This window comes from Salmo salar, unplaced genomic scaffold (genome assembly GCF_905237065.1).
Source record: "Salmo salar unplaced genomic scaffold, Ssal_v3.1, whole genome shotgun sequence".
Taxonomy (NCBI): Eukaryota; Metazoa; Chordata; class Actinopteri; order Salmoniformes; family Salmonidae; genus Salmo; species Salmo salar.
In genome coordinates, this window is record NW_025548176.1 from 1 (window position 1) to 22,770 (window position 22,770).

The 22,770-nt window shown below is 43.1% G+C and overlaps 1 protein-coding gene across 1 annotated transcript; it reads left to right on the plus strand.

Moving 5' to 3' along the window:
* Window positions 1–10,556: 10,556 nt before the first annotated feature.
* On the plus strand, window positions 10,557–22,374 carry LOC123732735 (uncharacterized). Its single transcript, XM_045711990.1, has 12 exons — window positions 10,557–10,793; window positions 11,572–11,687; window positions 12,033–12,059; window positions 14,306–14,593; window positions 14,859–15,140; window positions 15,418–15,702; window positions 20,063–20,371; window positions 21,087–21,149; window positions 21,289–21,342; window positions 21,841–21,894; window positions 22,088–22,144; window positions 22,274–22,374. Exons 2-12 carry the CDS (start codon window positions 11,630–11,632, stop codon window positions 22,372–22,374), a joined length of 1,578 nt encoding a protein of 525 aa, XP_045567946.1. The 5' UTR covers window positions 10,557–10,793; window positions 11,572–11,629.
* Window positions 22,375–22,770: the final 396 nt, after the last annotated feature.

Sequence of the window (22,770 nt, forward strand, 5' to 3'; positions counted from 1 at the left end):
GGGAATAAAGAACCAGGAGCACCAGCGGACAGCAATGCTCTGGTTTGGGTACCTTTGAATATCAAACTGAAGACCCAATTAGTTCTTCCTCTCCCTTGTGGACAAACTCAAGTGGTACAACATTTTTATTGCACCATTGTGGGCACTGACCCATAACAGACTAGTTTTGAGTAATTTCCCATAGCTTCATAATTAACAGCGAAAAACCAGTATCAAGGCCGTCCCTCAGGAGACTCGTACCAAGATGTCATGTCCTGTGTGCCGAATTGTTCCAGACTCAGATTGGTCTCAACCATCTGCCCACTCACTGTACCAGATTATCCTAATGAATCGTGCCATGGTCATCAACCTATGATGGATGAACAACAAAGTCCTGACTGTATAGCAATACTCTGGTTTGGGTACCTTTGAATATTAAACTGAAGACCCTGACGTTAGCCATCAATATTTTTCACTGTACTAGTGATACAATTAATCTGGCAGAAGAGGGTACTGATTTAAGCAGGTGTAAGAAATAATAACTTAACAGGTTTTTATATATATAAATATCTTGCATCAGTGAATCATTAAACATCTTAACAAACCCCTAGCCACCATCAACACTTATCTACAGGAAAAGTGGACATTTTACTGCAGCTAGGTCTACACTTAAATGACACAAAGAAGAACTACAAAAAACAGCTTTATTTAAAAACATACAAAGTGGATAAAAAGGAGTGCAGTCATTCTGCTGCTGCCCTCTTGCCTCGTTTCACTGTGATTTTTAGCTTCAGGAGCAGCAGTGTCCCCTTCATCACCCTCTGCAGGCTTCTGGAAAGCTTTGGCCTTTGCACCCTTCTTGGCTGCCCCTTCACCCTTGGTAGTCTTCTGTGCTTTGGGTTGATCCTCAGCTGTCCCCTCTTCCCCATTGTCCTGTTCGACTTGGGCTTCTTAGCAGGGGGCACCTTGGAAGAGGATGCTTTTGCGGCCTTCCTGAGTTTTGCATCCTGAAAGATGAAAATGACAGGTTTGCAATACAATAACCCATTTAAATATTCCATTTAACCATGATAAAACCCAAATAGGGAACAGTACCCATGACAAAAGTATATATATAAAAAAGTCCCTATACACCAAAACCACTTGAACAATGCCAATAGTCAGAACATTACTGAAACCACACTTGCCTCTGAAGGTTTCTCCTTCTGCTTTTTGGCTGTAGCTTTTTTTTCTCAGCTTCTAGAGACAAGAGTTAGTGATGTGTGTGTATGCATGCAATCATGGACACCATGAGAAGTGAGATACCCATACAAGTCATTGAATGAGCAATGTTAAATGTCCTCCATTGCAATGGGTGTAGCTCAATAACAATGATCCCATACAATTGGGCGGATTATAGGGTGATGTCTTAATCCTAGGAGTGATGAGCACAATTAATTCAGTGGATTCAGTTTACCGGCTTCCTTGTCCTTAGTCTTCTTGGCTCCAACCTTGGCAGCCTTCTCCACATTGGGATCAGTGTTCTCAGTGGCCTTTGGCTTGGGCTCCTTCACCCTACCCCTGACTGCAAGATGTCAAGGGAGAGTAAACACACATTGAGCTACATTATATTAAACAGCAAACCCATGTTCAATATGTTTGTCATATAATGTTGACTTATATAATAAACACAAAACGTTATATTCAGAACTGGTACCATAAAGTTTTGTTTCGTCGAACAACCACCTGATTGGTAGAAGACTAAAAGGCTACACTGCACACAAACTATGGGGTTTGGGACATAATCTATAATAATTTGGCTGCTCTATATTATTTAGACCAGCAGGTGCCACTAGTGTGCACTTGATCAAAGCCTTGAGAATTTAACCTATTTCAGACAATTAGCTGGAAAATCTCAACGCTCCAGGAAGCTTTGTTTCCCCATCACTAATCCTATACTTGTATTTGTTGCCAAAGCATAACTTGAAAAAACAAAACAAAAAAAATACTTAAACTTGTAACACAAAACAGACAGTTTCGATAATGCTTGCCATTTCCTCATTCAACATTATATCATGTTGGCTCATTGGCTGAGCTGGCCAATCAGCAGTATACTTGATTTAATATTTTTTGTAACAGGTATATGCCCACACCATTCTGTTGTTGGGGTACGCCCAGGGCCGGAATAACAAAGGGGCTTCTCGGGCTGAAGCCCCTGGGCCCAGAAGGCTGAAAAAAAGTCACAAATATATACATACATTATACAGTACATATTAGATATGTAGTATATATTTTCACTGCAACAGCAAACCACAGGAGGATTCAGGATTCCACTCTCAATGAGTGTAGACAGCTTCCTGCTGCCACTCTGCTAATCATCAGATGGGGGGGAGGAGAGGTTTGGGTAAATGGGGGGCCCTGCCTTGATTGGGTAACTGAAAAAATGAATTGCAATATAACTAAATGTGACTAGTCAATTATGTGAGTCAGGGGCTGGGCCCAAGAGGCAAAAACATTTTTTTAACTTATTTTATAACCAACCAAGGGAACCTGTTCTAAATGTTCAAAATAAACCAGAGAACATATTTAGCCATAGAGGATCAATAGTTTCTCAAAAATAACTGGATTAAATGTTATCACAAGCGCATGCAGGTAACTGCCAATATAAAGAAAACGCCAACAAAGTGTCTTAAAAAGGGTGTTTGGCCTTAACCAGCTGCAAGAACAGCTTCAATGCTCCTTGGCATAAATTCTACAAATTGACCTAAACAGTGGCAGTAAAACACACCCCACACACACACTATAAACTTTGTCCCTCATTTACTCAATTTTTTCCTTGATTTCGGCAGTTTCTGGTTGCCTACTGTCGGGAAGGCTGCAATTTGGGCAGCATGATCAGCTTGTTGTGTTGTGGCCATAGACATAATACATCGATTTTTGGAACCTCTTACCCTGGCAATTTGAGTGGTAACTCATGGGTACACTAGCAATGGCTGCCAGTCCTGATTTGAATGGGAACTGCCATCCATATGTATATAGTTGGTTGCAGCTGTCTGTTTGCACATTTCAAAATAAAAATCGCGGGAAAAAACATAGTTTGTAAAGCAAATGCCTACTGCTGAAAATAGAAGACTGTCTGTAGAACCAATATAATTCTCAACTCCCATTTTTTTGTGACCAGCAGCACTGTTTTTCAAAGTAGCTCATCTTGAGATAGGCTATTGCCAAGAGGAGCGCATTGGCCCTCACCGTGAGTAGTAGCCTATGGCTTCGTCATTACGTGAGTCAGTGTGCCGCTAGAAATTGTATGTAATTGCCCAATTGTTACGCACGCCTCTAGAAAGAGGGAACGCAACACCCTGCTACAACTCAACTCTCCTTGTTGTGAATAAGGTAGGGAAGTGTAGGTGTGAACAAGTATGACGAATAGGCAGAGAATACCGTTAACAGGGAATTTATTCCTTCACGTGGTAAGGTTTGGGAAAAAGGGGCTGGACGGAACCAAAGCAAAGAAAGTAAATATCAAAGCCCCCTCTCCTACCTTACCTGACTACCCACTACTTACCTATCTAGCACCACCTGGTGCACTAACCAAAATACAGGGGATGGTCCGCCCAGGTCTTTCCTAGTGTGCATAGACAGCAAACTACTACGGGTATATGTATGCCCGCGGGCCTCTTGCCTAAACACTCCCTAGGTGCCTTCCCCTTCCCCCCTGGGAACAAATGAAACAGAATAACACAAATGTAAGTCAATAATCAAAACACTGCATCCTATTGACACACACAACCAATCAGCTCCCTCAGCAACAACGGACACAGTACATACCAAAATTCTTGGAAACAACCAACATGCTATAACCCTCAGCCATTAGCCTTGTCTCTCAGCAATCATCTCCCTTCTGAGCAACAGAACTGGGGCTTATATAGCTTCAGAAGAAGTTAGTAATTGGAGACAGCTGCGTCCTGATGAGGGGGGGGGGGGGTCAGCACTCCAAACAATCAATGTTGATTGCTCAATCAGCTGCTCGTTGATAACTTCAGGAATCCATCTCCTGAAATACATACATGATAATACACAAACCACAACAGAAACTGGGGAACGTAACACGCCCAACACAAAAAATGCAAACATACAGTTTGCAATAACAAAAATCAACGCTTCCCCAGTTACTAAACCCGTGATAGAGCGTCGGCAACCACATTTGCCGAGCCCTTCACATAGGCTATCTGTACATTATATCCTTGTACAATCAGAGCCCACCGCATAAGGCGGCGGTTCTGATTGTACATTTGCTTTAAGAACACCAAAGGATTATGGTCCGTGAAGACCATTACAGGCAAGGCACTGGAACCCACATATACCTCAAAGAACTGTAATGCTAGCAATAAAGCCAGCGTTTCCTGTTCAATTGTGGAGTACCTTGACTGACACGAGTTGAACTTACGGGAGAAGAAACTGGCCGGGTCGATCCACTCCATCTTCATCTTCCTGCAAGAGAACCGCACCCACCCCCCACTATACTAGCGTCTACCTCCAACTTAAAAGGTTTGTCAAAGTTGGGGGCGGCAAGCACTGGGGCACTACAAAGTAGCGCTTTAGCGGACTCAAAAGCATAGTTACAGTCCTGGGACCACTTAAATGGTACCTTCGGACTAAGCAGAGATGAAAGGGGAGCTACTACCGTCGAGAAATTCTTACAGAAAGTACGATAGTAACCTACCATCCCCAGGAATCTGCGCAACTGGCGGCGAGTCGTGGGAGCAGGAAAAGCAACAATTGCTTCCACTTTGCCAGTTACTGGGCGCACTTGACCTCGTCCCACTTGTTTCCCCAAGTAAGTCACTGTAGCCTTCCCAAACTCACACTTGGCCAAATTGAGGGTTAAAGAAGCATTCGCCAACCGCTGAAACACACTTTTCAAGGTGGCGAAATGATCAGACCAAGTAGACGAATGTATTACCACATCGTCAAGATAAGCAGTACAATTTGGTACATCGGCAAAAACAATGTTAACTAACCGCTGAAAAGTAGCAGGTGCATTACACATTCCAAAGGGCATCACAGAATATTGTACGAAGTTATCTGGCGTAACGAAAGCCGAGATGTCAGAAGCTCGAGAGGTCAAAGGCACCTGCCAATAACCTTTTAGCAAATCTAATTTACTAACGTAAGCAGCAGAGCCAATTCTATCAATGCAGTCATCTAAGCGAGGTAGAGGAAAAGAATCAGTCTTTGTAACGGCATTTACTCGACGATAATCCGTACATAAGCGAGACGTACCGTCAGGCTTAGGAACAAGAATAACAGGGGAACTCCAGGAGCTGTTACTGGGTTTTGCCATGTCATTCTGTAATAAATAAGCTACCTCACTTTTCATTACCTCCCTTTTCTTTGCATTAACCCGGTACGGATGCTGACTTATAGGAACAGCGTCCCCCACATCCACGTCATGTTCCAAGATGGACGTGCGACTTGGAACATCCTGAAACACAGTGAGAAAACTGTTTATCAATAAGACAAGATCCTTAGTTTGGTCTTTATCCAAATGTTCCATTTGAGATGGTAACTTTTTCAGCATCTCTGAATTACATAAGCGTTCACACTGCTGTAACGTATGGCGTAACTCCAACCCATCCTCCTTATCCTCCTCTAGATACCAGCCAGGCTTCAGCACCACCGCAGCCACACTGGAAACGGCGGGCTGGACAGGCTTTCTTGAGGAGCTGTTGGGAGAATCACGCATATAATATGCTTTCAGCATGTTAACATGACACATTCGGGAAGAACGCCTCCGATCTGGGGTCTTTATCACATAATTGGTGTCACTGAGTTTCTTTTCCACAAGATATGGTCCAGAAAAACGTGCTGACAGAGATGAGCCAGGGATTGGCAACAAAACTAAAACTTGATCACCTGGTGCAAAAGAACGGCCAACAGCCTTTTTGTCATAATGCAACTTCATGCGTTTTTGAGTAGAGGAGAGAGACTTTTGGGCTAATGCACCTGCAGCGTGCAGTCTCTCCCGCATCTTACTGACATAATCCAACACATTTTTAGGGGCGCTACTGGGTGTAGGAGATAAGATATGCTCCTTCAAAACCTTTAGCGGACCCCGTGGGTGTGTCCAAACACAAGGTCAGCAGGGCTGAACCCTAAGGACTCTTGGATTGTTTCCCTAATAGCAAATAAGACAAAGGGCACCCCCTCATCCCAATCAGTACTGGTATCCATGCAATACTTGCGTAGCATTGCCTTCAGCGTCTGATGCCAGCGTTCGAGAGCCCCTTGACTCTCTGGATGATACGGACTGGAGACCTGATGGGAAATACACAGCGTCTTTAACACACTAGAGAACAGCTTTGACATAAAGTTGGATCCCTGGTCAGTTTGGATTACTTTAGGGAGTCCAAACGTAGAGAAGAACTTCACTAATGCCTTCACCACAGTCTTAGCCGTTATTGTCCGTAGAGGAATAGCCTCTGGGTATCGAGTAGCACTGCACATTATTGTTAGTAAGAACTGGTTACCTGACCTGGTTTTCGGCAATGGACCTACACAATCAATTATCACTTTTTCAAACGGTTCCCCCACCACAGGAATCGGGCAGAGCGGCGCACGTGGAACTGTTTGATTCGCTTTCCCAGTGAGTTGACATACGTGGCATGTCTTACAGAATTGGACAACGTCAGACTTCAAACCTGGCCAAAAAAATGTCGAAGGACTCGGTTATAAGTCTTCGTGATCCCTAAGTGTCCGGACCACGCCTGGTCATGGGCGAGTGACAGCACCTGCTGTCGGAATGGTGTAGGAACAACCACTTGACACACTTCACTCCAGTCACTAACGGTGTCATGAGCTGCCCATTTACGCATCAAAACTCCTGCTTCCATAAAGTAGGCAGTCTCTTTAGTTTTAGCTTCCTCAATGGAAGTTACCGAAGCAAAACACTTGCGAAGACTGATGTCTCCCTTTTGACATTCAATCACCTTCTCGGGGGTGACAGTCAAAAGAATGTCATGTAATTGGGGCGCGATTTCACTTCCCCTGGGCTGTTTGTCAGAGGTGATCAGCTTCTTAGAGGTAGTACACAACCCATCCTCTTGATCAACTTCTTTAAACAAAACAGTTTTTGACAAATCTATCACGTCACCCATTTGTCTTGCCTGAGCACGAGTGACAGCACAAGCGGGGAACACATGGGGATAACTCTGTGCCAACTCATTGGAGAGAGAGTGGTCACTTTTATCCAACACTTCCAATACGGGTACTACCTTTCCTCCAGCAATATCGTTACCCATTATAAAGGTCACTCCTTTTACTGGCAACTTAGGACGTACCCCTACTCTGAATATTCCACTGATTAACTCAGAGTGTACATTCACAAAGTGCAACGGCACTGGGACAAAACCCATTTCAATACCCTGAACTAACACACTGGAACCACAGTATGTATTGTCGGATAAGGGCAACACATCAACCAATATAAATGACTGCGCCGCCCCTGTATCTCTAAGGATTTTAACAGGACGCTGAGATGCTTCGTCATTCGCTATGGACACAAACCCCTCAAAAATGAACGGTTCGTAACTGCGGTCGGGTACTGAGACTTTCAAACTACAGTTACCCTGAGGCACCTGTTTTGTTTCAGACCTCACAACAGTACGAATTAGCCCAACACCTGTTGGCGGCTTGGCACGAAAAGGCATCCCTTGTTTGCGTTTTAGTAGGAAGCAATCATTAATCACATGTCCCACTTTATGACAATAGAAACAGGGACGCTCATTTTTCTGGCGTGCTTGATATACTGTGGGCCGACTGGGACTAAAAGTAGGCAACTCAGTAGCTCTACTCTCAGTATGAGCCGAAAACACACTCTTGTGCGTCAATACAAACTCGTCTGCCAACACAGACGCTTCTGACAGGGAGGATACTTTCTGTTCATTTAGGTATACTACAATGCGTTCGGGTAAGCAATTTTTAAACTCTTCCAACAAAATTAACTCCCGGAGAGAGTTGAAATCAGTTACCTTACTAGCAGCATGCCATTTATCAAACAGATTTCCCTTGTCTCTAGCAAATTCCACATAAGTCTTACTAGGAGACTTTCTATGAGACCTAAATCTCTGTCGGTATGCCTCAGGCACAAGCTCATAAGCACGAAGAACGGTAGCTTTGACCACTTCATAGTTCAAACTATCTTCCAAAGGTAGCGCTGATAAAACCTCTTGGGCTTTTCCAGTTAATTTACACTGAAGTAATAAGCACCATACTTCTTCAGGCCATTTCAAGGCTACGGCTATACGTTCAAACACACAAAAATAGGAGTCAACCTCTGATTCTCTAAACAAAGGTACTAAGGCAATCTGCCTACTAATGTCAAACGTGTTGGAAACTCCAGCTGGTGAGGACGACTCACTAACAGGCACAGTAGGAACAAAGGCTAGCCTCGCTGTCTCTGCCTCCAATTCCATTTGGCGCATTTTGAAATCCATCTGCCGCTGTTCTCTTTCTTTTTCAGCCTCTATTTTACAGATTTCCAACTGCCGCTGTTCTCTTTCTTTTTCAGCCTCTATTTTACAGATTTCTAACTGGAGATTTTCTCGCCTAATTTGGGCTCTCTCTTCCGCTTCCAGTTGAAACTGTATAGAACGGACATCCCTTCTGGCATCACCAGTTGACAGTGGGGAGAGCGGATCAAAACGGGGCAATGTGGCTGGAGCTTTAGCCTCGCCTTCGGTCTCAGAAACCGACGGGCTTACAGGAGCAGCAACATCCCCTACAGGGGTAGTAGGTTCAGGCAGCGGTAACTCAAGCACCTCCTCTTCTAACAATACATTTAACACTAGTTTCTTAACCTCCGCCTTAACTAAATTGTGCGAAATAGACAATGAATAATGGTCAGCCAAGGTCATTAAATCACTTTTACGACACTTATTAAACACCTCCCACGACGGGTTATCCAAAAAGGATTGTACATCAAAAGTAGCCATTGTAAACTACTACACCAAACACAAGAGCCAACAAATAGCTAATGCTATGACGCTCAACACTGAACTAACCACAAACTAAACTAGTCACCCTTTACTCACAAATCACAGAAAGCTCAGTGCAGCAGGGTCCGGGGGTTTTAATGGGATCCCGGATGAGCCCCCATTATGTTACGCACGCCTCTAGAAAGAGGGAACGCAACACCCTGCTACAACTCAACTCTCCTTGTTGTGAATAAGGTAGGGAAGTGTAGGTGTGAACAAGTATGACGAATAGGCAGAGAATACCGTTAACAGGGAATTTATTCCTTCACGTGGTAAGGTTTGGGAAAAAGGGGCTGGACGGAACCAAAGCAAAGAAAGTAAATATCAAAGCCCCCTCTCCTACCTTACCTGACTACCCACTACTTACCTATCTAGCACCACCTGGTGCACTAACCAAAATACAGGGGATGGTCCGCCCAGGTCTTTCCTAGTGTGCATAGACAGCAAACTACTACGGGTATATGTATGCCCGCGGGCCTCTTGCCTAAACACTCCCTAGGTGCCTTCCCCTTCCCCCCTGGGAACAAATGAAACAGAATAACACAAATGTAAGTCAATAATCAAAACACTGCATCCTATTGACACACACAACCAATCAGCTCCCTCAGCAACAACGGACACAGTACATACCAAAATTCTTGGAAACAACCAACATGCTATAACCCTCAGCCATTAGCCTTGTCTCTCAGCAATCATCTCCCTTCTGAGCAACAGAACTGGGGCTTATATAGCTTCAGAAGAAGTTAGTAATTGGAGACAGCTGCGTCCTGATGAGGGGGGGCGGGGTCAGCTCTCCAAACAATCAATGTTGATTGCTCAATCAGCTGCTCGTTGATAACTTCAGGAATCCATCTCCTGAAATACATACATGATAATACACAAACCACAACAGAAACTGGGGAACGTAACACCAATGTAGTAATATATAAATAAAAAACACAATTCAAACAGGAAAGCTGCTTTAACATACTCAATTAGAATTGTTTGGAAGGAAAACCATTTCACTCATGTTGTAAATTATAGGTCATATTTCATAGAAATCTGGAAACACTGGGCATTTACTTTAAGAAGATTTAGACATGCATGTGTAGCGTGGTTCGTTCTGCGTTGTGTATTTTTATTTAGGACACTGCCACAACTGGAATTCTGTTGGTAGAATCATTTTTATTCGACCTGCACACGAAGAGACAACACACAATATGTTAGCCCTCGGTGCAGTCACAGCTCTCGGGCACCTTGCTAGCTGAAGGTCCGGCAAAAGAGAACGATAAAAGGGTACGTAAGTACGGATAACCGCGATGGACCAAACCAAAATATACCAACTTTTACAATTAGGTGTATTTACAATATAGATATCAAAAAAAAAATGTACACCGAAAAATAACATTAACTATGCTGCTGTAATTAAATAAAGAAAACACATTGAATTATTATTATTGTTATTAACTTATTAACATCCCCTCTTGACCTGGCCTACTTGAACTGTCCTTGTGCGCAACTTGGTGCATAATCTAGGGGAACAACATCACTCTACTACACATGGGTCACTTACCCGGAAACCTCCCCTGTGCGCCGTTTGCTATCGAGTTGGTGTTCTTACCAATACCCCGCCCTCGGTTCCTTTTTTTGGGGTCTTGCGTGTCATGTACTTCAACCTCATCAGGTCCACAGATGGATATTTCTCTGTTATGTAGCCGCGAATGGCCTGCGATGAGACCATTCGAGAGTCCAACTCCTTCAGCGCTTCTTTAACCATCACCATCGTAGGTGGATGAAGAGAAGTTTTCCGTGCCACAGCAGGTGCTTGTTGGATTCTAACAATGAAATTGACAAATGTATCAACCGTAATCTAACCAAATAGCCGTTACTTCTTCGGCGGCTGCTGCTTTTTTTAGGAGGCATGATCAAACGGTTAATCTCAAAGTTAGGCTATATAAAAACGTTAGTTTAAAAACAGCAACTGCATTCTCAGCCTACACACGTTCAATGTTATGCACTTCAAGCAAAGCACGCGGTTTATCTGAACGGGCGCTGACATTTAGGTTCCAGTCAGAGCATTCAAGGTAAACTGATCAGTCCGAGTAGTGTGAACTCGCTTCTTCTCTCCTCCGTTCCTTCCTTCCATCCTTTCCTTTCCTTTACTGCGCTTATCAGTTTGCCTTCACTGCTCTGGCATATTATTAAACATGACTCACCAAACATAAATTAAATATGACAAGCCTACTACATTTTAGAGATCATAAAACTCTCAACTACAAATGCAGGGTTTTTGTAGTTAAACTTTGTGCAGCTGTAAAAAAGGTAAAACAAAAAGTAGAAGATAAATATTTTTCTCAGACAGACAAGTTAGTTTGGTTTTAAAAATCGAATTGCCGGCAATAATGATACAAAATACCATCTGTTAAAGACAGTTAGCTTTAGATCATAAAAATAATGACCGATAAATGATTCTGAATGTTCAGCCTCCTTGTCCTCTGCAACATGACATTAGCCCACAGTTGTCATATGAGACATGTGGTTTTCCTGTGAACAAGCTCCACATCTGCTTTTCTATTGAAACATTTATTCTTTGTCCCAGTCACTGCCACCATCTTCTGTGAAGTCAGACTAACAGTATGTATGTAGCTGTCTAAATAATGACCTTGTTCATCCCTGATATGGCTGGTCGTCTGTTTTTGCTCATCCTCCTTTTCGGTGAGTTATTTTTCCGTTCCAAGTTCCATCATCTGTTTGTGCTACAGGATATTCCATTCTTCTTTCCCCTCTTTTAGTCTTTTACTTTAGGAACTCTTAATATTTCAACATGTTATGGTTATAATAAGTGTGTCTTATTCCATTGATCATCCTATTAATTTATATTTCTCTGTCATTATTTTACATTTTGTTCAGATAAGAATGACCACTGCTTGATAGCCTGGAATGCATTCACAGCCATGTTATTCTGCTTCGCCAGCTTGTGTAAAGTGTTCCCCTCTCATGTTTTCTTATTTTTCATAATGGCTAAAAGAGCATGATAATGACCCATTTTGTTATGTCTAGATACCTTCCAGTACATCAAAGCCAAAGGTCAGTATCATTATTATGAATTTAAAGCTGCATTATGGAACATTTTAGGATACCAGACAAAACAACGGGTTACCAAAATATTGAAATAGTGATTGAAATATTTTCAATAAAAACGTTATTTTGATGAATTCATCGGAGTCAACATGGGTCAGCATCCCCATGGAATGCTCTCGATACATTGTAAAATCCATGCCCCGACTGTTTGGTATACTCCGTGTAGTCCCGACACAAATCTAGGGTTGGTACCCAAGCCAGCTGGTGGATCATTCTAAATGTTCCGTTGCCATGATGGCTGTCAATGTTCTTATCCCTTGCTTGCTAGCTAGGCAACTTCGGCTAACACAGTCACGTCAAACAGTGCAGCCAGAATTACAGCAAAGAAGCTGCATTTGCATTTGTTTAAGCTGTTTTCTATAGATTTTTTTGGGGATACATCCATAAAAATGAGCTAATGACTCGATGCGAGATTTCGCCTGGCATAGAAAATGTGCTCTCTCTCCAGGACACTATTCAGAGGAGCTAGCCAACTACAGTACACAGTTAACATAATCACTTTAAACTGAAGCTGGAATGACAGTAAACTAGCTGCATTTTGTGTTTTTCTATTGGCATTTCTTTGAATATATCCATAAAAATGATACTGATTCATGATTTTGACTGGCTGAGAAAAGCTGCCAAACTGTCTCATCCCGACACATTCGTTCATTACTATGTGACAGCTGGAGATGATCGGATTTCAATATTGAAACAATGTTGCAAATGTCGGAGACAGACAGCAAGGTTAATACAAATCTCCGCTGTTGAAAACCAAATGCTAGTCTACAATAAATGGGATATAATATCTAAATGCTTTTTACAGTGGAGATCAAGTTTATAAATTGCCTGGCTGGGCTGATGAGATAGTGGACTGAGCAGTCAAATTGAATAGTGAATAGACAATTTTTTTGTGTTTGCAAATGTTGCACGCATCGCTCTCGTGCGGCAACGTTTACAAACACAAAAAATAGTCTATTCACTATTCCATTTGACTGCTCAATCCACTGTGATGACAGAACAAAAAAGCCTCTATTTACATGTTGCATATGAGTGCATTTCATGCTACTTTGGATTATCATTGGAGTTTAAGGCTCGTATGAATGTCCTGCTTATTATAATGTTTCTTTCATCATTGCAAATCAACTGCATTATACTTAAAATAACTTAAACTTCAACCAGTAAAATGTCTCTTTTGCTATGGCTTTGTCAGTGAGTGTTTAGCATTCTAGCTAACAACTTGCTGTATCCAAAATAGTTATTTTACAAAGATCACAACCAAATATAATCTCAGTGACAATTCAAGCAAGAATCAAAACATCATTGTCAGCGTAGGTGAGCCCCCAAAAGGTTATTTTGTTTAGAAGTAATAAAAACATAAATGTAGGCTATGTTGAATGGGAGTAGATGGCATGGCTTTCTTACTGCAGCCAAGAGTCACGCGCATCTGTACGTGATGTCATTGTGTCGTGCACTGGAAAGTATGGAACGCCATTTGGGTCTTCTCATTTCAAAAAAGATACACGTGAAATAACACTGTTTGATGTGTCAAATAACACTATTTGAAGCGTAAAATAAGCTTGTTGACCAATCAGGACCTGGATATGACTGTACGTCACAATCATTTAACACGTTCGTTACCTTTTTACGTAGTTATTACAGATTGATTACACTATCACTTGTATTTCATATGTCACAGCGATTCACCGATATGTATGATGCTAGTAAAGTCTTTGGTCTTGCGCACCTGCCGCTGCAGCACAAGCGCAGACACACCTCCCCAAACTCTGGGACAGTTCTGGTCAGAAAATCCATCACTTCCGTTGTTTGGCTGTGCCCATATAGCAACGTTCCACAATGAGCATATGTCCTGGTGGAAGGATGAAAATAAAACTCATTTACTCAGAACAATAATATATATGTCTTTAATGAAAGACATGTCCTTCATCTTTTGTTTAAATGTTGGCAACCGTTTTACAAAAGCAAAATGCCCATCGAAGCCGAGGATTATTGTGTGATAACTCCCTCCTAAGGGCTGTTCCTGCCATGGGTTCTCATTGTTTATTGTTAAATAGACAACAGTGTCTTAATTGTTTTCTCTTTCAAACTCATATAATATTAAGTGGTACATTATCTGTATGAGTAGTTAAACATTGAAAATGAATTTATAATTCAATTAAAAAATACACTCCATCATCCCTCTAATGTCACAGATCTTCCTCGGCCCAGTCTAACAGTGATTCCTGCAGTCATCAAAGAGAGAGACTCAGTTCAGCTGAACTGTCAGACTCCTTCATCTGTCTCTGAGTGTTACTTCAAAATGGAAGGGCAAGTGGAATTCACCCTACCATCACCCTGTCAACAGACTCTCACAGGAACACTACTGGTGAGGTGGACAGGTCAGAGTTCACCAGCTGAGGTCAAAATACAATGTCAGTACAGTGCTACAGGTTCACAGTTTAGATCCATGTTCAGTGAGCCTTCAACAGTCACAATTCAGGGTAAGAAGACTATTTGAATGGTTGTAAACAATATACTGTTGTGCCATCATTACCATGTTCCTCTTGTGATATGTTATCATACTGTTTGTTGTCATAAACTATTACATGAAGCATTCAAGCAATATATTATATCTCCTTAATTTCCCATACTGTCGCTGCATGAGGTAATGGACTCAAGATCCTTAAGTCTGAAATAACAAGGAGGGATTAGGCTATCAGTAAATTTCTGAAAACTACTAAATGCTAAATTCCCCTTTTCTCACAGACCTTCCTCAGCTGACAGTGAGTTCTACAGTCATCAGAGAGACAGAATCAGTTCAGCTGAGTTGTGAGACTCCTCCATCTCTCCCTGTGTCTCACTGTTACTTCTACATAGAGGGGAGGAAGAATCTTCCAGACTCATTGTGTACGCAGACAATAACAGGAACTCAGCTGCTGAAGAGGGCAGATCAAACATTTCCAGTTGTGGTCAAAGTGAAGTGTTACTATGCTGTATGGAAGTCTCACACATCTCCGTTTAGTAACTCTGTCTCAGTCACTGTTCAGGGTAAGTAGGTGGTTTAAACAATGATACACTTCACTGTTATACTGTATTAATTATGCTCGTTCTGAAAATGAGAAGAAAAAAAATAGAAAATTAGATGTATTTCCTAAACGTCTTCATTTGACATAATGATAGGATTTACTGTACTTTGTACAAACATAAATGCTGACATAGTTGAACATTTGATTAAAGGATTTTCCATACTGTTAGTATGTATGGATTACCTGTAATGTTTTTTAAATGCAACTTTCAAAGAGACACTATTCTCCTGATCTCACAGACCCACCTCCTCCCAGGCTGACAGTCAGTTCTACAGTCATCAGTGAGAGAGACTCAGTTCAGCTGAGCTGTGACTCTCCTCCATCTGTCTCTGTGTCTCAGTGTTACTTCTACACAGAGGGGAGAGATCCTAAACCCTCACCCTGTACGAAGTCACTCACGGGGACTGAGCTGCTCTCGTCGGCAGGTCAAAGTTCATCTGCTGAGATCAAACTGAGATGTTTTTACACAGTAGAAACTCACTTTCCATCGATGCACAGTGGTTCTGTCTCTCTATCTATTCTTGGTAAGAAATTAATATTCAGATTGTCTTGAATGATTCTGTTAAAATCACAATTTCACCCAATGTCATTTCAAAATAGTTGTTGTGAAGACAATAAATCCATATAATATTTGAAATGTATATGTCAAAAGTAGAGTTCTAAGATCCCTCAGGAAACAACCACAGAGACAGGCCAAAGTACAATCAAAGGTTCTTTATAAACTCATCTTTACACAGTAATACACAGTATCACTACGGCCCTATTAGAAACGTATAAATAGGCTGGGATTTAGGGCTGTAGACTAACTAGAAGCAATGGGCCAAACTAACATAGAAGTTGATTCGCGATCGGTGGCCAATGTTCATTTGAGTCCTTCCGAGCAGGGTTTGTTCGTTCGGTTCTACCCGAGCAGGATTAGATTGGCTCAACCCGAGCAGGGATCGTTAGTCGATGGCTGGTCTGGTAGTCGATTGCTGGTTTGGTGTTCAACGGCAGGTCACCTTCTGTCCCTCGCTCCTCACCGGCCTGGCTGCGTGGTAAAGTTGGGTGTAGCGACTCAGCTGCGTCAGGCGTGTCCCCCGTGTCTGTAGTCGTGGGGGACAGAAAACATACAATTAGAGGATGTACTGGCCAACAATTGGGGACTGACTGTCACACTCACACGTTTGAAACAAGCACTTTCCTAGTAGTGCTGTAGAGCTTTGTGATTTGTGTCTTTCCTACAGCAGGGGACCAGAAGAGAGGTGCAGGGAGTCGGTCGAAAGGTCCCTGGTTCAGCTCCTTTTAACTCTAGTTCTGGGGCGTGCTTAGCAATTCGTTTGAGGAGGGAGGAGGTGATTGAGAATTGGCATCAGCTGTCTCAATGTCCCTTTAGTCCATGCTAATCTGTGGAATCACAGCACACCACACAAAAATAGTCCATACCGATTCAATTTGATTTCACACGTAAGAATGTAAGGAATTAGGTGAAAGGCAGTCATTGTAAACACACAGCACACATGATTAAATGGCACTCATAAATATAAATGATATCAAATAAGACATGCTGATATGTAATATAAAGAGAATGGCAGGCTCTAGTTTAGTAAGTCAGTGTCACTTGTGACATATAAACTCAGAAAAAAGAAATGTCCCTTTTTCAGGACCCTGTCTTTCAAAGATAATACGTAAAAATCCAAATAACTTGCAGATCTTCATTGTAAAGGGTTTTAAACACTGTTTCCCATTCTTGTTCAATGAACCATAAACAATTAATGAACATGCACCTGTGAAACGATCGTTAAGACACTAACAGCTTATGGTTCATTGAACAATGCTCGTTCATTGAACAAGCATGGGAAACAGTGTTTAAACCCTTTACAATGAAGATCTGCAAGTTATTTGGATTTTTACGTATTATCTTTGAAAAACAGGGTCCTGAAAAAGGGCAAACAATATTTTGCTGAGTTTATATGTCTCAAATGAAGCAATTAAGGTCACAGTTAGGACACTAAAGAAACTTAAGACACTAAAGAGACCTTTCTACTGACTATGTGTCACGCCCTGGCCATAGAGAGGGTTTTTATTCTCTATTTTTGTTAGGCCACGGTGTGACTAGGGTGGGCATTCTATGTCTTTTTTCAATGTTTTTGTATTTCTTTGTTTTGGCCTGGTATGGCTCTCAATCGGGGACAGCTGTACATCGTTGTCGCTGATTGGGAGCCATACTTAGGTAGCCCTTTTTCCCACCTGTCCTTGTGGGTAGTTAACTTTGTTTGTGGCACTTTGCCCTGTAAGCTTCACGGTAGTTTTGTAATGTTAATTGGTTTTGCTGGCGTTATTTCAATAAAGAGGAAAATGTAGGCTCACCACGCTGCACCTTGGTCTACTTCATCCGACGGTCGTGACAGAACTACCCACCTTCAACGGACCAAGCAGCGTGGTAAGGAGGAGCAGAGGGTTCAGGACTCCTGGACTTGGGAAGAGATACTGGACGGAAAGGGACCCTGGAGACAGGCTGGAGAATACCGCCGCCCGCCAGAGGAGATAGAGGCAGCGAATGCAGAACGGCTTTTCTGGGAGGATCGGCTGGCACGGCAAGAGGAGGAGAGGCAGCCCCAAGATTGTTTTGGGGGGGAGGCACACGGGACGGTCGGCGGAGCCAAGGATGGAACCAGAGCCAGTCGGGGTGAAGTTGGAGGTGAGCGAAGGGAGCGAAGCAGAGACAGTGAAGGAGTTGATGGGGAGATTGGAGGAGAGAGCTATGAGAGAGCTGCTGTGTTGGTGCATGAGGCACGACATTTGCCCCTACGGAGCATGTCCTCGAATTGATGTCACCTGAGTCAGCTCTCCATACTCATCCTGAGGTGCGTGCTAGCCATCTGGTGAAGACTGTGCCAGCCCCACGCACCAGGCCTCCTGTGTGCCTCCCCAGCCCTGCACGTCTTGTGTTAGCTTTGCGCTCCAGACCTCCAGTGCGCCTCCACAACCCGGTGAGTCCTGCGCCCTCTCCACGCACGGTTTCCCCAGTTCGCCTGGAGAACCCAGTGCGGCTTCAGCCAACTCCCCGTGCTTACCGTGGCGAGCATTTGACTGGTCAGGCACCGTGCTATGGGGTGATGCGCACGGTGTCGAGGCCGAGCATCCACAGGCCAGTGTGCTCGGTGCCAGCGTCCCACATTTGCCGGGGGAAGCGGGCACCCAGCCAGTAGGGGTGGTGCCAGTCCTGCACTCGTGACCGCCAGTGCGCCTCCACGGCCCAGTGTATCCGGTGCCTGCTCCCAGAGCCAGGCCTCCTGCATGTCTCTCCAGCCGGGTGAGTCCTGTGCCTGCTCCCAGAGCCAGGCCTCCTGCATGTCTCTCCAGCCGGGTGAGTCCTGTGCCTGCTCCTAGAGCCAGGCCTCCTGCAAGTCTCCCCAGCCTGGTGAGTCCTGTGCCTGCTCCCAGAGCCAGGCCTCCTGCATGTCTCCCCAGCCTGGTGCGTCCTGCGCCAGAGCCGTCTGCCTGACCGGAGCTGCCAGAGCCGTCCGCCTGTCCTGTGCCGCCAGAGCCGCCCGCCTGTCCGGCGCAGCCAGAGTTGCCCGCCTGTCCGGCACAAGTTAGGCAATTAAGGTCACAGTTATGAAAACGTAGGACACTAAAGAGGTCTTTCTACTCACTCTGAAAAACAGCAAAAGAAACATGCCCAGGGTGCCTGCTCATCTGTGTGAACGTGCCTTAAACATGCAGCAAGGAGGCATGAGGACTGCAGATGTGGCCAGGGCAATAAATTGCAATGTCCGTACTGTGAGACGCCTAAGCCAGCGCTACAGAGAGACAGGACGGACAGCTGATCCGGGATCGGTACATCCAAACATCACACCTGCGGGACAGGTACAGGATGGCAACAACAACTGCCAGGGTTACACCAGGAACGCACAATCCCTCCATCAGTGCTCAAACTGTCCGTAATAGGCTGAGAGAGGCTGGACTGAGGGCTTGTAGGCCTGTTGTAAGGCAGGTCCTCACCAGACATCACTGGCAAAAATGTCGCCTATGGGCACAAACCCACCGTCGCTGGACCAGACAGGACTGGCAAAAAGTGCTCTTCACTGACGAGTTGCGGTTTGGTCTTACCTGGGGTGATGGTCAGATTCGCGTTTATCGTGAAGGGACGAGCGTTACACCGAGGCCTGTACTCTGGAGCGGGATCGCTTTGGAGGTGGAGGGTCCGTCATGGTCTGGGGCGGTGTGTCACAGCATCATCGGACTGAGCTTGTTGTCATTTCAGGCAATCTCAATGCTGTGCGTTACAGGGAAGACATCCTCCTCCCTCATGTGGTACCCTTCCTGCAGGCTCATCCTGACATGACCCTCCAGCATGACAATGCCACCAGCCATACTGATGGTTCTGTGCATGATTTCCTGCAAGACAGGAATGTCAGTGTTCTGCCATGGCCAGCGAATAGCAAGGATCTCAATCCCATTGAGCACGTCTGGGACCTGTTGGATCGGAGGGTGAGGGCTAGGGCCATTCCCCCAGAAATGTCCGGGAACTTGCAGGTGCCTTGGTGTAAGACTGGGGTGACATCTCGCAGCAAGAACTGGCAAATCTGGTGCATTCAATGAGTAGGAGATGCACTGCAGTACTTAATGCAGCTGGTGGCCACACCAGATACTGACTGTTACTTTTGATTTTGACCCCCCCTTTGTTCAGGGACACATTATTCCATTTCTGTTAGTCACATGTCTATGGAAGTTGTTCAGTTTATGTCTCAGTTGTTGAATCTTGTCATGTTCATACAAATATTTACACATTGCTGAAAATATATGCAGTTGACAGTGAGAGGACGTTTCTTTTTTGCTGAGTTTACATTACATTCAAATAGAGTGATGTAAAAAGGAGTCTCTGTTCTTTCCTAACAGATCCAAAACCAGACATTACAGTCCATTTTGATGGGTACTTCACCATCATCTGTTTGATTCCTGGATCCGTCAGTCCTGACACCACCTGTAACCTGTATGTTGGAGAGGAGAGTCAGCCATCCTTCACAGAAAAGATCTGGAAAGAAAAAAGCAAAGCTTCCAAACAGTGGTTCTGTAGATTCACTGTAACTGAGAGGGATGTTATCAGAACTCTACAGTATGTGAGACGTATGGAGGTGAGCTGTGACTACAGAGTGAGCTCAGGACCAAACTCTCTCTCTCCACGCAGTGATGGGTACAGCTTTACAGGTGAGTCATTATCTAAACAAATCTATCAGGGCTGCAGGTCTTCATGATCTGACTCACTTTGATTTTAGCATCTTCTTAGTATGACTATATTCATTCTGACCAACAAACTAAATACCACATTTCAATCAGAAATTCAGATTTCACGTCTGTGATCCAACAACTATACAGACACCTTCTATAGCAGGTTGGCTACACATTTGTGCTTTTATAGTGGCGCAGCTGTTATTTTTAAGCAAAGCAAGTTTCAGCAATAAGAATAGTTGTGTTAATGTGTAAATGAAGCTGTTCTGTTAGATAATTAAGCTGTTCTATAGATATGACACCAGCCTCAACACCAATGCCTGGGATCATCAGCACAAGTAATAGAATGTCTGTGTTCATCTAGTGGAGTGTTTAGATCGTATCTATGCGCTGTTATACTTCTGCTGTTAGATAACATGGTGACTTCATTCTAGGAAGCTGTCAACAACAATCAACACCTTATCTGTCCTGAAAGACTTTATCACCTTATGAATTGGTCTTATCATCTCTATAATGAGTAGAAATATAATCTACCAGGGCTAGAAGCAAACTGTCCGTAGTGATTTTTATAGTCCTACTTTGCCCACTTTGAATAGACAAGTTATGAAGGTATTTCAAAAGGCCAACAACACCATGATGATCATTAATACGATCATGAATAAAATGCTAATTTCATTAATATGTGTTTTCTCAGTGGGTTTGACTCCAGGTCCTAGATCTACTTTGCCTCCCAGCAAGACAGTGAGTCCTACAGAAGGTGTGTTGGGCCTCTAAATTACCATCTCTGCAAATAGTAATTATACAGTCAAGAATTTAGATTACGGGCCTGTAAAATTAAGTGACCCAAATGTGAATGTAAAACCTTATTCTTGTGTAATCATATTGCTTCCCACTAGTTTCAACTGTTACTTCTACCTTTACCCCAGACACCACAGTGACACAAACTACCAGTAAGTAGATCCACCAATTTTAACTTAGTTTCAAATACAATATCTTTGTTCACATTCATTCACTAAAGCTCTGACCGGTTAACTAATAGATGTATTCATAGCTGCTTGTAATTTCAGTCCAGATTTTTAACCACTTTTAATCCATCTGATTTGTAGGTAACGTGTAGTGTACTTCTCTCTTTCTGCTTATTGAAAGACCTTAGATATTACATTAATTTACGTTTGTTCTTGTGTAATATGAGTAATCTCTTCTCATCATGTTTGACCTCCCCTTTGACCCCCAGCACGGCAGTGAATCCTTTATCAGGTCTCTTAGTCATCTTAATCTAGTTAGCAAATAGAAGTAAAATAAATAGAGTAGCTTATCTTCTCCATGTTGAGTTTTTTCCCATCACAAATTTGCCTCATTACAAAAAGAGGTTGATATTTGATTGATTAAAATCAACCCATTTAGATGTATTTTTGTATAATCAGATCCAATGATTTGCTTTGCATCAGGGTCGACTGTTTGCTGTACTTTTACCACTGACACCCCAGCGAGTCCAACTGAAAGTAAGTATAGCCAATAGATTTAATTTAGCTTGCTTAATGTTTGTGTCTATTAAAGCATAAACCAGTTTTGCAAATATAGCCAAATGTAAATTCAGTCAAAGGCTTAAGGATGAATCAAACAAAATTGGTCTCTTTATAGAAATATTTGCATAAATCTGTTATTAAACTGTCCTTCTGTCTTGCATGTGCCCAGGAGGTCAAAGCTCCACAGAAAGTGATGTGGAATCAAACAGTCAAGAAAGCATTCTGGGTAAGTATCCTTTTCTAGCTGTCTTTTATCACACATATGAAAACAGAGCTGTGCACATTTTTTTCAGAAGAACAATAATGTGGTCCAAGAGCTAATGACCTCTCCCGTTGTCATCATGTCACCAAATAGTGGGGCAATTATGGCAGGCAGCAGTGGCTTCTGGAGTGGGCGTGTTCCTGGTAGGATTGACAGCTGTCAGTCTCTGCAGGAGGACCAGTGAGTACATTTGATTCTGCCTAACAAATCATTTGCAAATGTACCGTGCTGACATTAATGTAAGTTCCTTTGGCATGGGTTAATTTGTCAACTCATTTTTGATCATATTGTATAGGTTAGACTATATTCAATATAATTCATTTAGCCTCATTTGTTTTTCAGGAAAACCAATTCTCAGAGGTAAGAATTCCCTTGTGAATATGATGCAGATTGTATCAACCTTTAGTTCTGTTTTGTCCATGATGAGATGTTCTTACCACAACCTTCTTATACTTTTATGTTGTACAGACCTACAGCCAGACAGGATGATCACAGACAATGTATGTTCCAAAACTAAATACATCAAACATACACAACACGACTTACAGAACTATATACAGACATGTACAAACACTGTAAATCAATTTTTA